General features: G+C 38.6%; 1 protein-coding gene across 1 annotated transcript in view; it reads left to right on the forward strand.

Moving 5' to 3' along the window:
* Positions 1-17,094, forward strand: part of bop1 (BOP1 ribosomal biogenesis factor) — a 77,183-nt gene that overhangs the window by 13,872 nt on the left and 46,217 nt on the right. The window contains exon 3 of the mRNA XM_084422738.1: positions 513-668. Coding sequence (XP_084278864.1) covers positions 513-668 — 156 coding nt within the window. The remainder of the gene's footprint in view (positions 1-512; positions 669-17,094) is intronic.

The raw sequence follows: 17,094 nt of genomic DNA on the forward strand, positions 1-17,094 counted from the left end.
TACTAGTTACAGACCTAGTACTTTTTTCTGTTTGTTTTTTGTTTTTAATAATTATGTTTTTGCTTGTTTTTAATGCAAATTTTTCTTGATCAGTAATTTTTACTTGTAAATTAGTGTAATACAATTTTTTAAATGTAAAATCTGCCTAAAGTAAAGAGAGTACAACAAATACTACCATGTATAAATATATTAATAACAGTAAGATCCAGTTAACAGGTATTGATTAAAGTAATGATTTTGATCTTGATCATTAGATTTTGTCAGATTAAAATAGTTTTCACATTTTTCACATTACAAATGTGAATTTAGTTAGTATGGGGAAGAAAAAAACGTGATTGGGGTGAACAAAATATGGGATTTTCTTTTATATACTTAGTTTTTAAAGTCAATTTTATAGAAAACATGTATAAATTATTTTATTTATAGTCCTGTTTATAGAAAACAATTGTTCGTATTTGAGTACATAAGCTAAGGTTTCGGTAACAACTAACGTGGTTTAATTTTTTCTACAGAGTTCTGGCCAAAACTCAAAGGAAAAGAAGAAGAAGAAGAAGAAGAAAGCCACTGGGAAAGAGGGTGGAGAAGAGCGTGTTGTGTCTGACAGAGACAGCGGCCTCAAGGTTTCCTCACAGGTGGACGAGTACGAGCACGACACGTCCGATGAGGAGGTAAGAATCTGTCCGTCATCTGCAGCCCAGGACAAGAACAATCATCTAAAAAAAACTGTCTGATTTGGTTTGATAGCTATTTTTCCATAGCTTTCTGTGATCTAAAGAAAACACTACCCTATAAAAATGCACCATGGTAAATGCATTTTATACTAAAATAACAAAGTTAAAGCTTTGGTACTGTGATATTGGCCATTACAGCCATTTAAATGTAAAATATCTGAATATTTTTTACACTGTTTGCAAGAGATCTTAGATCTTTTTTGTCTTTTTTTTTTTGTGGGAACTATGGTTACTATGGAAACACTTTTTTTGTTGAAAAGTGGGTGTATTGAAACTTTTTTTGTTATTGTTCTTAGCATGGAAATAAACAAAGTTTTCGATTTTAAATATTTAAATATATTGTAAAGTAGGGATGCACAATATATCGGCCACCATATCGGTATCGGCCGATATATGTTCATTTGAAATGTTTTCGTTATCGGCACGATAAGAACATTTGACCGATATATTAAAGCTGATAAATAAGGTATGGGACATGGGACATGTGTTTGGGACATGGCTTTGAGACTTTTGTTTTTGTAATCGGATTCTTAAATTATATACAAATTTGGATTTAGATTTATCGGCCAATATATCGGTTATCGGCTTTCAAATATAAAGAATTATCGGTATCGGGCAAAATTTTCAAAACTGTGCATTCCTATTTTAAAGGAGAAATATTTAAGATTCTGCACCATTGAAGCACGAGATGCTCTTTGGATCCTCTCACATCGTACTGAAGAACATGATCATCGGGTTTTTAGATGTTTCAATGCAACTTTTTTTTTCACTCAAATTGTTATGCGACTTATAACATCAATTGCAATCAACAAAGATGTGTTATTCAAATAGAAAAGAATGCAAAACTGATTCATTTTCACTAGTGCTCTCAGACTGTTGGACCCCAATCCCTTTCAGGTGACGGAAAATCCATGGAAGAGTGTTTGCGCTCAACTCTTATTTCCATTAATAAATTGCATTTTCCAGTTCAGCGAGTCTGGATATCACCATTGTGTCCAGGTGTTGTTGGTGCACCTGCATCTGTTGCGATGTGTCCTTTGCATGCTGTCCTCCTATCATTTGTTTCCAGATGGCCATTTGACTTTCAACTCTTTTGACTTTTATTTGGATGCATAACAAATGTATAATTTGACTACTTAAGGGGATTTGGAGTCTTTGTCAGCACACTGTGTGAAATACCATCATCTTCGCAGAAACCGAAATGGCGGGAAAATGTCCAGTTTTGCCTTTCTTGTGTTATCACATTAGATTTAGTTTTATTCGGATATTATTGTCTGGTTAATGACAGCTGATGGCAAAGTTATAGTGTAAACTTTAATCTAAAGTTGAAGCAGCAATAATGGAAATCTATTGCTTGATGACATGATACTGAATGACAAGTAGGATAAAGATGATTTCAGGAAGAAAAATCTCATTCTCAATTTAAATCTTTGTGCAACGTTTGCACAGGCATGATTACTTCATTGTTCCGTGGAGGGGAATATGGTTAGTTGTGTAATATTTCATGTAAAGGAAAAAGATTTTTGTCCTGTTCCTCGGGCTGGAAGTGTCTGAACCGCAGTATTTGATACGTTCCCTTACGCCTGTAAGACGTTACCGCATTTCTGTAATGTCTCTGTTGGCTTTTTCTAAGGGAGACCGTGAAGCATCTCTGCAGTAAGGAGCTCTGCAACGTCTCATATTTACATCTAGGACCATTAAAGAATTCCTTTTCAGCTCTTTAATTTACATGCATCATTGAAAACCGTTGAACCTTGGCACGATGCGGTCTGGATAATTTGCCAGGCCGTACAACCTAAACACAGCAGCCATCCAAAACTGTTCTTGGCAATCTGCTTCCGACCAGGAATGTTTTGCAGAAGTGTTATTGTTCTTGGGTAGATACCCCGATTTGACTTTTTAATGCCCCCCTTCGTAGTCGTTCAGAACGCATCAGAAACGATGAGTGCTGTCATTGTCTAGTTTGCAAAAGTACTTAAATTTTTTACATTTCCGCTGTCTTTGGAGGCTTTCTCTAGTTCTTTTAGTTTAATGACAACCTTAAATCAAAGTTGAGCTTATTTACTTTCTTCGTACATGTCTTTTTGTGTTATCGTGGCGCATTTATCAGTTATTGTAAAGAACTAAAAGTTTTATGCTTTCATATGTTTTCATATTTTGACAAAAGTGTCTTTTGAATGAAGTCAATATTTTGTCATGCAATATTTATTTTAGTCCATTTTTACCCTTTAGCTGTTTTATAGTTTTAGTCAACAAAAATAACTTTTATTTTGCAATAATCTGCAGATTTACAAAAGCGGTCAAACAGTAACATACCAAATTATTGCCAAATATTTAAAAGGTCTTAAAATTCAAAAGCATTAATAAATTTCTCATTTCTTCAACAGTATGTTTTTTAATGACAATTAAAATTAAATTTTTTGCATGTTCAGTGATTATTTTCATCAGTAAATTTATCACTAGCTATGTTTCCACATTTTTTTATTTATTTTGGGATATCGCAAAAAAAACAAAACAAGCTGGATAGAAATGCCAAGATGCACATAAAAAACGTTGTTTGCTCAATTGAGGCGGATTTTAAAAAAAAATCCGATACCAAGATAAGCCTATGCGCTTATACCTTGATGGAAGCACATTTACTGCACAAATTGTATTCTCAAACATCAGGATGTTGTAAAAAAGAGCCACAGTGACTCGTCTAGTTGCATCAAACTTGATATTTTGCGCCTGTTTCACAGGAAATTATGAATTTGTTCTCTTGAGCACTTGGGATGGAAACAAATGTTTTATGCGATATTCCAATTTGTTCAATTCACAAATTTGTATGGAAGCATAAGCTACTGTCGTGCTGAATGTCATCTTAAAGCTGCTTTGAAATTATAATCATTGTGAAAATTGCTATTAAAAAAAACTTGTTGCATCATGATGTGCCAATCATTTTTAATTTTGATGCGTCGTACCAGATGCCATTGGACTATTAGCACACTAAACCGCTGTCCGTATGGTGAAATCCTCTCTGTAAAGTTGACTTTTAAATGTAGTTCTAGAACTTCATCCTCTTTAAATCACTGCAGTCAAAAACATCAAAGCTAAATAGAGATGAACATACTACATCCATGATCAATAGAAACAGTCAATCGTCCAAAAACGATGTTCTATAATCCCGGACCTTTCTCTTATCCCACTAGATAAAATAGACACTATGTCCCACTGCACTGCTCTGCATCAGATATGAATGCAGTGCTAGCACAGTTTCTTGTTATCTTAAACACGGTGGCTTCTCTATTATAATTTCCTACTCATTTTCTCATTTTGTGCTCAGTTCGGTAGTCTCACATGGAGATGAGAAGGTGTGAATCTCATTAGCTTGTCAGTCTTGTCTTTTACCCCTCAGGCATCCCTCTTTGAAGGAGTTTGAGGGCCTGATCTCAGCGGTGTTGTCATGCATCTCTGCGTGCGCCTCACATATCGGCGGAGGTCCCGCGGCCATTTGGCGTACGCTAAATTAGCCCCCCCTTGTCTGGGGACGGCAGATTGGGTTGCCTCTCCGTCCCTTCGCTGCTCTCAACACAAGTTGTCTACAAATAAAACTCCAGACTTCTAAATCCCCTGTTTTTCATCCTCATGTCCCCCCTTTGTAATAAAGGGCTATTTCCTGTTAGCCGAGTGGAGAGGGAATACGCGAGAGTGCAGCGTCTGTCCGAGACCGAGCCGGCAGGAAGGGGCTTTTCCCCCGCAATGGCTTTTCCATGTGCTCTTTGAGATGAATGAAGACACATTGTGGAATTAAGGGGAAAAGGGGCTCTGGCTCCCGGCCGCAGCTTCAGCTTCCTGCCGGCCAACAGCTACCGCTCTCAAAGACTGAGACCTGCACAGTAGCCTAGAAAGATGTGTGTGTGTGTTTTAAGTTTACAACAGGCGGTAAAGTGAGTAATTTGATTTGAGATTTGTGATTTAAATCCAGATTGACCTGTATAGTGACGTCATTCAACCTGATGTTCTTTTAATTTTTCTGATCATGGATGAACCGGATTGGTTCGTTAGTTTGGTTATCGACACATGACTGTTTTGTGTTCAGCATTAGGTTTGAAACTTTAAAATTAACACTCAAACAGTTTAATTAAATCTGTTTTAATTTGTTGAGCCTGACTAATAGGTCGACTAATGTGTTTGTCTGGATGTTCTAGCTTTAATATTTTAGCAGGAGTGATTTGAGAGAGATGAACTACTTGAACTACATCTAAAAGCGGTGAACAACAATAGGTGTCTGCATTGATGCATCCCACATGAAGTTGAGTTTTAAATATCTATCCATCCATGTCTGTGATATAAAAAAAAAAAAATGTGCAGTTACTCTATCCATCCATCTCCATTCAAAATTACATCCATCTATCTGTCTGTCTGTCTGTCAAAAAAAATATTTGTGAATATCTGTTTGTGAAAAGAACTTTAATTGTACGTTACATTCAAATTGAAAATGCAATTCTGCATCCACTTTGTAATAAAAAAAAAAAAAAAAATGTAAAAGTCATTCTCAACTCAACTGAATGTGGTACAACCCTGCTTTTAATATTAGTATATTAAATATTTGTAATAATCATAGTGTTAAATTAGCCTTTTCAGAAAGTCAGTTTGCACTGTGTGCACACGTCCCTTAGAGGGCGCTGTTTCCGCTGTCTGCCCGGCAGGCACACGGCTGAAATCTTATTTCCAGTGTGCGGTAAGCCATGGATGAGTGATTCTCTTTTGAGGTTTTTCAGAATGGCCCTCTCTCCGGGCTCTAACGTAAAGCTCTAGTGACAGGTAGCGGATCGAGGTCACGTCTGCTAATCACATCGACTGACTGATTCCAGATTCCGGTCCAGTGACCCACTGAGGAGCTGTCATGAGCGCAGGAAACTTTACATCCTTTGCAACTATGTAGAGTCAGGCACGTTTAAAAACTTTTCCTGACCTCAGTGGTTGCGTGGCAACTGTTTTGTTTTAATTGGGAGGTTTTATTTAGGGCCGGATATATTTGCATATGTGGTTGGATTTATCATGCGAGACTCTTGCTGTAGCTGAAGGACATGGGTGAGCATTTGATGGATCTAGTTAGCGATTTCCTCCCGTCCCAAATGATGTCAGAGTAATTACATGTTCAGGAGGTTTTGCGGTGTAGAGAGTTTCTTCAGGTGGTCAAATCTCACTCAGGAAGGTAAGGACTGGCTTTGTCATTTCCACCCGGAGATTTGAGAGAGTTTTCGGCCCACGCTGTCTGAAGAAAAGAGCCCTGTTTGCTTTCCCGTACAAAGTAAAACAAACACAACCTGTAATGCCGAGTGGTCAGGTGTCCAGATTGCTCGAGAGTTAAGAGGGAACCCAGCCTCCCCCTCCGGGGATCTGTGCCACCCACTCCTCGGAAAACCGAGACACGGAGCACATATCTCGAGGTGAATTTTATTTGCTTTGCTCTCTAAATTTTGGTAATCCCAAAGTTTAATTTCATGATTGGGCCCATTTCCAAACGCTTGCCTGATGAGTTCCAGATGGGATCTCAAATGATTGCGGTCAATCTGATGGCAGGGAAAAAAAGCTTGAATTTTAGCAGTTCTGGGCTCTTAGAGGGTAATTTAGGGAAGAAACCCCATTTCCCAACCCCATCCTTACTAGGATTGACAGCCTTTCCATGTATCGCTGGATCTTTAAGTTGCAGCACAGCATGATTACGACCCAGTGCTGCTCAGTTGGGGGGAAACGGTTTACCTTTCCCGATGTTACTTTCGTTCCCTTTTCTCTTTCCATTGGAGTTTCCCACTTTGATGGGTTTAAGTTCTCTTTTATATTATTTTAGAAATTTAAACTTTTGAAGAAATTAACCCTGAATCTATTTTATAGTATCCAAAGAAAACTTCAAAAACCATATGTAGTTGCTCTTTTAAAGTATTTCAACTGGCCATGATGAAAATAGCCAAGGAAGCTGGCGTGGCGTTAAAAAAGCCAATTAACCAACCAATCCCAATTTGATGGGCTCTGAAATGTTTCAAGACACTCGGTGGAGGAAGAGATGTTCATCTGAGGCCATCATTACCGCTTTCCCCTCGTCGGCGAATACTGTATCCTCGGCTTGAATGTACATTTGGAGATTGGCGCTGTCCACAGGTTGCTGTCCTGGATGCCTAAAAGTAATCAAAGCCGTCAACGCGCTTCTCTTGTACGATGTTTCTTTCACAAAGTTCGCCATTCCAAGCGGACGTGGAGGAGGGGGGAGTTCCTGGCTCTCCGTTCCAGCAGCAAATTCACATCAATTTATGAAACAGGAACCGGGGTTTGTATCCATTCATCCTTGGCAGACCAACACCATTTGAAGCCTGAACTCAGCACAACCTTTGACCCTCAGCGTTCTGCAGAGCATTCGGCATCTCTTACTGCTTCTATGTCTTGGTCTGCTCGCCATACGCCAAGTGAAATGAGAACCCTGCTTGGTGCACTTTCCCATCATTCACTTTCCTTGCTTGCTTTCTACCATAACAGCTTTCAAAATGAAGCCACAAAGCAAAAAAGGTTACTTAAAATGATTTCCGAGACTTATACGACAAGTAGTATTTCCAGTAGGGCTGCACGATTAACCAAAATAAAACTGATCGCGATATTGCTTAGTGTCATCGAATCGTAAAGTCTTCAATTGAATTAAATGAATGTATGCGCTGCGTGTTTCAGGGTAAAGTGCGGCATTGCGTTTCGCTGGTGTTTGCAGAATCCCAGAGCGGCTCGTTTCCGCATCATGTGCCAAGCGTCTTCCTATACTTGTAATGAGAAGCGCTTATCAATAAAAGAAAACCTTTAAGGGCTGCCAAATCAAAATCAAAATCTGATGGTTAGGGTTATGGTTAGCTTTTGAAAAGTGAGTTATAAGAGAAATGATAGTATTATAATTTACAGTTGCAATGTAAAATAAAAATATTTTTTACTGTGAAATATTACAATAGTAATATAAGTATTATTATTATTATTAAATAGAAATTGATATCCATCATTATTTCAGTAATTTCTTATTATTTTATTGCCATATTGATATGATTGTGCAGACCTACAAATAAGCACAGCAAACCTGGATTTTTTTTTATTATTATATTTTACATCACAGTCACAATTTTTGTCAGAAAAATCACAATTTCATTCATTTAAAAAAAATTTCCCCCAAATTGTGCATTCCTAATTTCTGAGTACCATTTCCACCAAAACTTCCTTAATGGAAGTCAACGTCTAAAATTTTGGAAGTACAGTGCATTAGCTCGTCCCAAAGACCTTTGAACTTTTCCATTGTACGTGCCTTGTTGGCCCGAGGTGTTGTCTTGCACCCTGCTCCTATTCTGCTCTCAAATCTTGTTAAAAGCACCGCCGGCGTCTGTTGTTCATGTAGTTTCTATGCTTCTCTTTGTCTTTCCCCCCAGCACGCCATTGGGTTCAGCGTTTCAGGGAAGAGAATGATTAATATGTTTTGTGCTTCAGCAGACACGGGCATGGATTTTTACGAAAACGTCTGCACTATTAAAATACAAAGAGCGGTTTTGTTCTCCCGGATCCATTGGATCGAGCCGCTCTTTAGATTTATCAAATTAGACTCGAGTGAATGTGGGTGGTGTTCTGTTGCACATGCAATACAGCAAGGTAAAGGGGGGATTTAAGGGCTGTATCCCACCGGGAGCCATTGGTCCCCACACAGTCCTCACACCCACGCCGTACCTTCCAGATCAGAGTCAGGCCAATAATTCCTCCCTCTGGCAGGAGTCAAGCAAACGTGTAAGCTATTTGGAGCCGTAAACTGAACGAATGTATTCCTGTGTGTGTTTGAGAGGGGAGAAGCGGCTCAAAGCCACTACCTAGAGCAGAGGATTGCGCAATATCTTAGGTTTTATCATATTTCTCCATTTTATTATTGATTCATTCATATTTAAGTACACATTTTTTATTCTTTTTGTCACTTGTATTTATATGTACAGTAGAAATAGGACTGGAATTGATAGGGAAAAGATGATGCGAGTCTAGTAGGAGATTAAAGTGAGTTTGCATGAAAAATTAGTGAAGTGTTATCAAAATATTTTAGAATAAGGTTAGAATTATCGCACTCCAATTCAAATCCGCTCCGACTAAATGACGCGCACGTGTTCGCTGAACTCGGAGAAGTTAAAAGTAGACTCGCTTGCTGTTAGGATAATCCTTTATGAGAATTGGAAATACTTGCGTGAATTAGTAACATGCGTCTCAAACGCATTAAATAACGCGCGCCTCTGACGGTAGGGCAAGGTTTGTGATTTAATTTGAAGCGCTAAATGTAAAGCACGTTTCATGTTTAAGACAACTTGGATCGTGCACTTACTCTCTGTGCTTCGTTATTTCCCAGATGTGTTCGCAACACCAGAGTATATCGATATAAAGGATGTTGTGCTGTCCTTGGGTGGAAACTCAGAGTTTAAAATTACGTTCGGCACAGAGAGAAGTTCAGCACTTTTAGTGGTTAAAACGACACTGTAATCGTACGGTACACATGCATGCCATACCAAAACTTTCGGTTTGAATACGTGTACCGTTACACTCCTATGTGTGAAGAGTTTTAAGTGCATGCACATGCACTGTCTTTTTGCTTTGATTTTCAATACTTCAATACTTTTTTGCTTATAACTTTTGGAAAGTTTGTAATGTTGTGATTCACCTCGTAGTTGGTTGGTTTGATCAGCGCTTGTAACTCTTAAAGCAACACTAAAGAACTTTTTTTTTACCTTTAAAATAATGTTTCCAAAATCGTATCAGTGGTTCATCAAGTTGTAACAGGGTAAACGGCACTTCTGGATTCGCTTTGCGGCCCTATATCTGCTATAACCGCACTATGCAAGTTTGCCAGCCCGGGTCGCGTTTCTGAAGTTCCAATGAGACATAAGAAACTACAAATTTGACTTGCTTTACGGCAAGCGTTACAATAGTCATTATTTAGATTTTCTTCGTTTCTGATGTCGCAATTCTTTCATAAAATCATGCAACATAGTCTACCTTGTCTGTGGACATCGTTCATTCTAAAGCCGGTGCTGGATAAACAGCGAGCGTGCGACAATAGGCTGCCGTAGGTTAAATTATTTACGACAGCGGTAATGAACAATTCCACTTACAACCTGTAGGGGGACCGCAGAGGAAAAGTTCTTTAGTGTTGCTTTAACACAGAAAAAAATTGTGTAAAATACTCCTGGACTGAAATAAAAAGTGGGCTGGCACTGTTCTCAATTGAGCTTAATTTGCTCTGAACCCATAATATTGTTTTAATGTTAGTAACTAGCTACCTGAAGGTAACCATCGCCCTCTTTAGTGCTGAAATTGTTGCTGCCACAGTGATATGAGAATGCCAGTTCAGTTTTTTCAAATGCACCATTAGTATAGAGTATGTTTCTGGCCATAGTGTTGTAAGTTGTCAGAGAATAGATGAAAATGATATCGATCAGCAAACGCGCAGCACTCCTCCGGGCTGCTGTCCAAAAACTCTGGGATGGATTGAAACGTCTCGGTTGTCTTCTGAGGATGAAGTGATTTCCAAAGTGTTCTTGTCCAAGGACACAAAGGTCTTCTTTCAGCCCAGCGCGCTCCGCTGAAATCAATAGGCTGATAAAATTGACAGATCGCCGGTAAATTATGTGGAATCTTGGCCTGACACGCCGCTGTCAGCAGGAAATTTCTTTTTAATAGTCTATTTAAGGAGAAGCGGGGATGTGTTTTTCTTAGTCAGAGGGGAATGTTGATCCAGAGGGCCGGGGGTGGAGGGTCAGACGGGGAGGAGGCGCTCGGATAAATCGCGTGCCGGTCAGACGGAGCAAACGGGACCCCAGGCTGCGGTCTCTTGCAGGTGTGTGGAGGTGGGGGGTAGGCGTTGGAAAGCTGGCCTTTTTTTTCCCTCCTTCTTCTTCGAGAGCAGCCAAAGTAGCCACCTGTCGTTCCACAGTTTTTAGGACTTCCTTTTCATCCGGTCTTCAGCACAACTCCCAGTTGGCCCAGCATGCATCCTGCCAGAAGACCTGATTGAAACCAACTGCCAGCGGGGGCTGCCTCGGTCTCTGTGAGGACGTGAATGGAGATATGGAGAACGCATGCACTTGAATGTTTACCTCAGATACAGGAAGGAGATGAGCTAGACTTCATTTGAAAATCCCACGACTACAACTGTTCAAAACCTAGTTGGCTGCCTACATTGTTCTGACAGCATCCTAAACGAAACATCACAAGAGATTGATTTGGATCGCTCTACGTAGGCAGTAACCTTGTGATTCGCAAAAAACAAACAAAAAAACGAATCACTCTTAAAAAGAAAAATAAATAATATTGGCATATATGGCAGGGTTATTACCACTTGTAATTGTAAAAACATTTTAAAAAATTGAAATAAAATATCAAAAGTACAAGGCAAGTTGCAAAAGTTGCAATGCAACATTTCTCATTTTCTTTTTGATGTATTTCTTTGATACGCTCATCATTTACTCACGCATATGACTTCCTTTTTTTTGTAGGTTTTCTGTCAAAATAAAAGCTTGATGGTTGAAAATTAAGAAATTAAAAATCCATAAATATTATGTAATTTTACAGTTGTACTATAAAATAAAAGTACTATTTTAATATTTTGTTATCTAGTAGTAGTAATAAGAATCATTATTTTGAACAATAATTAAAATAATTTTTTTATTATTATTTTATAGTCATATTGATATATACATTTTTTTTCAACACCACCCCCACCAAAAAAAAAGATCTTTGAGAAATGTTTGTGTGTGTAGACTGGATATAGACTGGATGTTTATATTTGTGTGGACGATATATTTGTGTGGACGATATATTTGTGTGGACGATTCCTTTACAGTAAATGATGCCTTAAAATGCTCCCTATGTAGGCAACACACTAGGTTTTGGAACAGAGCTTGTATCTCTTATTTTAGAGGCATTTTTTCCACGTTGTGTTCAAGGTATTTGATGCATGTTTTTGTACAACGAAGGTGGAAAAATAACTAAAGGAAAAAAGAGATACGGCCCGTTACCACCTCGGCGTTCAGCGTCTCTCCTCTGTTTCTGACGTAGATGTCTTCAGTCAGACTTTCTCCAGGCTTGCCCTCAAATTTTAAAACCCAAATATGCTTTTGCACTCGTAACTGCTCATCATAACTTGTAGGACAGTGGAAGGAAAAAACACTCAGTGGGATGTTTCGGTTAATGATATAAAGGAAAAGTCAAGCGCTTCGCTCTTGTGGCTTTGATTCGATGGCTTTCTCTTCTGTTATACGACCAGAGTCGTCGTGCAGGAAAAGCTTCAGGGCCTCATTAGATATTTAATTTTCAATAAATAATGACTTTCTGAATGATGTACCGGATGCTCCAGGTGGGAAACCCATTTGAAACCTACGTTGCCAGAACGCAAACTTTCCACATGCGTCCTCCAAGGTTAAAGCCCTGTGTGCGAAGATCTGCAGATTATTTATTTATCGGTGTGGTGCAGGATGGGTTTTTTTTTTTTTTTTTTTTTCGTAAGTAATGAGCGCTTGACCTTTTGATGACCTCCTTTGCGGTTTCGCTATATTAGAAATAATGACGGGATTTGTTTTTATGGCCTTTGGTGCTGTATTAGGAGTTGGGATATTAAAAGTGTGCTCTGCAGAACTGTCAGGTGAAGGGGATCCGTTCTTCCGGCCGACAGCATGGCACCGTCCTCGCCGGGTGAAGCGCTCTGATGCTGAACAGACGAGAACCGTGCAGCTGTCATCTGTTAGCCATCCTCCAGACGGTCTCGCGGGACCCGGGGGAGGCTGGATTATTACCCCCACGTCCAGCCTTTCATGGAAAGAACTGCGTCTGCTCTGGTCATCGGCCTGCTCTGTTTTTAAACTGTTTAGGGCGGTAATGAGGGGGACAATGTGTTTTCAGGTTTCATTTGCTGTTGCTTCCAATTTGTGCCTTGACATTAGTGAAACTCTATCGGGTTTTTTTTTCTGTTTTGTAAGTGGCTTTGGATAAAAGCATCTGCTAAATGCATAGATTAATATTGTAGAGTTTAAATATGCTCGTATCAAGTTAAGTCACATTTATTCATGTAGTGCTTTTTTTATACAGTACTGATTGTTTCAACGCAACTCCACAGTAATAAACAGAAAAATTACACTGTTAATGTTGCAGAATTCGTCATTTATGAAACACCGTTTCGGTTATAAAGCAGCTCTACTGAAGACAATAGTGTCATTATTCAGCTCAATTTAGGGTACGTTTAAACAGAAAAGTTTTTCCTTTTTTTGTGCTTTTGAAAAGTTCTGCACAGACGGCAGTTCTCACGGATCTGCGAAAACGATTAAAAACGCTGTGTTCTGCTGCCAGGCCAGTAGATGGCGATGTCACTTTGTAAAGAAACACTACATGTCTATAGACTGAACGTGTAATACTCGTGTGCAAGACAATAGTGTCATTATTCAGCTACATTTTGTTCGGTGTTGATTCAGTTCAGTTCAGTTCAGCAACAGTGTCAATGTTGCAAAGTTCATCCGTTATGAAACAAAATCGATTCAGCTTTAAAGCAGCTCTGCTGAAAACAATCCAGCCCAAGTTTTGTTCTCATTCAATAGCATCAGTGCAGTCAAATTTATATTAATGAATATTAGGGTGTGTTCACACTTTGCAGGTTTGGTTTGACTAAAACTCTGGTGCGATTGCTCTGTTAGTGTGTCGCTCATTTGAACAAGTGTGAACGCTGCCATCCGAACCCTGATGTGCACCAAAAAAGTGGACCGAGACCCATCTTTTCAGCGCATCAGGGTTCGGATGGCAGCGTTCACGCAGCGACACACTAACAGAGCGACTTCCAAACGATCTCTGGTGCGGTTCGAATTAAATCTGAATGCAACACGGACCAAAGACATCTAAACAAACCAAAAACATTATGTGATGTCACAAAATGCGACCTAGTGCTCAAGCACACGTGGTTCTTCTCGTCATGAGAGCTACATTACCATTACAGTTCGGTACAGGCGTTGGTAAACGCGTCTCCTCAACGGAGGAATTCCTGCTGCCGTTTTGAACCTTTTACACGTTTTATAAGCTCTTCACAAGTTCTCAACTGGTCAAAATACCATCATACGTAGGCTAAGCACATTACCGAGTACATTTAGTCCAGTTTTGGATGTTCGGTAAGTTCCATCGGAAAATATACCGATAACCAATACTTCTTTATATTTGAAAGCCGATAACCGATATATTGGCCGATAAATCTAAAATACATTTTTGATATAATTTACGGGGGAAAAAAGGCTTTTTTCTTCTTTTTTTCTTCTCTTTAGGTTCGGTGTTAAAAATGACAGTGTCGATGCTAAGTGAACCAGGACTAAATGTATTAATCTTTTTTTTTTGGACCAAGAGAACCAAGCTACAAGTGTGAACACACCCTAAGCAACCCAACAAAAAAAACCTTAAATGCCGAACAGAAGAGTTCAATATATATATACTTTACAAAAGTGGTCCATTTCATCGTATTAAACTTGCAATAGCTAAATATTGGCATGATTGAATGATAAAAATGATGTAAAGAAAATGTGCAGAATGATGCTTTCATTCTTTGCTTTTAGTAAACATCCCTTCAGACAATGGTTTTGGATACTGACTGTGCAACAACATAATTCAGACACTTCTAAGCAGTGACTGATGAGTAAAGCAGATTAATCGGCCGATAACTGATCATTTTATGATTATTTGTACTGGTGGATAATGGTGTACGTTGGAGAACACGGTTCATAGTTCCCACTGTGTCCGTTCCAAAATATACAGACAGTCTCGCCAATGAATAAACAGTTTTGGTTTTCATCTTTTTTTTCTGTGAATTGAGTAAATGATGTAAAATAAGCATTTATTTCTTGTTCACGGATCTATGGAATTCACATTTGCTGCCATTTATATATGTATATTTTGTATTTTTATATATGTATATCAAATTACATGTATATTAAATCTAAAATATATTTATTTTGAGATATACATTTAATGATATAATATGATATGATTTGATATAATACGAGGCAAAATATGCTAAGGGCTGATGGAACAGCTTTAAAAAGTGATTTTCACTATTATTTACAACAGGATCTGCATTTTCATGGGATTAAATAAAAGATTTATGTATTATATGATATTATTTAATGTGTATCAGTATTGGGCATGTCGGTTGACCACTGCGACTAGAAATCTATAATCTATAAAAAAAAGTTTAATATCTTTTCCATATAGGTGGCCATAGTTTGTTTTATTCTTTAGTCGGTCCTCTGTTTGTAGTCTGTGACGTTTTGAGCTCTACTGCAATTGAATTTCCATGAGCGACTAGAACGTTTTTTCATTTTTAGAATCAGACAAGTGTATTTTAATGCGTTGTCGATGCTGAATACTTCCTTTGTCGTTGTTCTTCTTCTGTCTGAGTGCTGATGTCTGTAGTAGCTGGATGCGAGGCCTGCGTCAGACACACAGGTAACCGGGTTCATGTGTGTGGATATGGAGCTGTTCTGTGTGCGCTGGCTGGTGAGATATGAGGGGATGACAGAATGACAGACCGGGGTGAACAGAGGGGTAAGACTCAGCGGGATGCCGCCCAATGCTTTTCTTTTCGTCTTGCGTACCTCCACAGCCTCATCAGAAAAGATCACATTCCGCTTCATCGACAACAAACTAGTTTGATTTACTTTTAAACCGAAAACAATCGATAATGTAGTTGAAAAACAATCTCCTCTCAGCTCTTCAATAAATGACACTCCAGAGCTTGTGCGTCTCATCGCAAAGTTTTGCGGTTCTTGCGCCAATCGTGGAGAAACTTCTTAACGGCAGATTTATTTAGAAATGAAATCCAGATGGGGCGTTTAACAAAAGTTAAATAATTAGCTGTTTTTGCAATGGTCGAATTGAAATATCATTGAAGCTCAGTATGAAATATCACCCATGAGCTGCTCTTTTGTGTATTAACATGTTTTTTTTTTTTTTCCCTTAAGAAGAAGCTGAATGTTTTAGGCATTAACTACAAAAACAATCACAGGAATGCAATTATTATTATATTAACGCAATGTCAAAAGATTAAAATAGAGCTTTTTTTTTTGATTAGTTTAACAAAGCAGAGAGTCGTTTTAGTTACCCGAGATGATATGATATTAGTTTGCCGAGCAGGTTTTGGAAGGTGTAGAAGGTGATATGCGAGTCAAAACTCTCAAGACCAAGACAAAATTTGTCCGAACTTCCTCTCACCCTTTTTTGGCGCTGTCAGGGGTGGACGCTGCCAGGACCGCTGCCAAAAGCTTTACCTGCGAATCCCATCTGCGCCACCACACGCAACAGCTGTCCGTCTGACAGGCCTCGCTTTCTGTGCCGTCCACCTCGGTTCGGTCGTCTGTTTCACCTCAAACTTCCTTCTGTCCTCTGACACACAAGATCCAACCAACACCACCAGGAACAGCGGCGTAGCGACCATAATTTTGTTTGGTTTGGCATCATTATTTGACTGCAATCCAAAGAAATAAGTTATCCAGGTAAAACGCCTACTTTAGGACCACGCAGTGAAATAAACGAACACAGATCTTACTTCATATTTACCAACTTCTGCCTTTAAGCAAATCAGCATGATGGAATGTGATAAATATTCATGATCCTATAAGGATTATATTGTGCTTTTCCTTAGTTCTTAAAGACCAACAGTGACTATAGACTAGGAGTTCTCAACCAATTAAATGTTGATTGTTAAATATATATATACAGATATGCATATGCATGTACATGTGTATGTATGCGTGTATGTATGTATAAGGGGGTATTGGGATTACAAGACAAAACAAGCATAGACCAAAACCACACAAAAAAATCAAGATATGTCATTTTAAAGTGTGATTTCAAGACCTAGAAAAGTAATGTAAATTCTTAAGAATTAAGAACTGATAATAATAATAATAATAAAAAAATGTATACGGCGCTTTTCTAGTTCTAGATAGAATTTGTACAAATATTTATCCTTAGATCATGAAAACCTGGGAATATCACAGGGCCTTCGAATATTGTTGTGGACAATAGAGAGTCCTGGAGTCAGAAAGGTTGAGAACCACTGCTATAGATCTTAAACAACTGTAAATACCGTAGTAAGTATCGTGTCTGAGTTTGTGAAATATAAGACAATATGAGTGACTCTATATGTGTTTGTATTTCTCAACCTTAGGAAGAAAAAACTACGTTCAGATTAAAACCAGAAAGAGAATGTGAAATTAAATATTTAGACCTCGAGGACGCGTGATGAGAGATGATCTACAGAGATGATAAAATGAAAGTGTTGATCTTTATCTGGAGGGACTCTGTT

The sequence above is a fragment of the Rutilus rutilus genome (assembly GCF_951802725.1).
Source record: "Rutilus rutilus genome assembly, chromosome: 11".
Lineage (NCBI taxonomy): Eukaryota > Metazoa > Chordata > Actinopteri > Cypriniformes > Leuciscidae > Rutilus > Rutilus rutilus.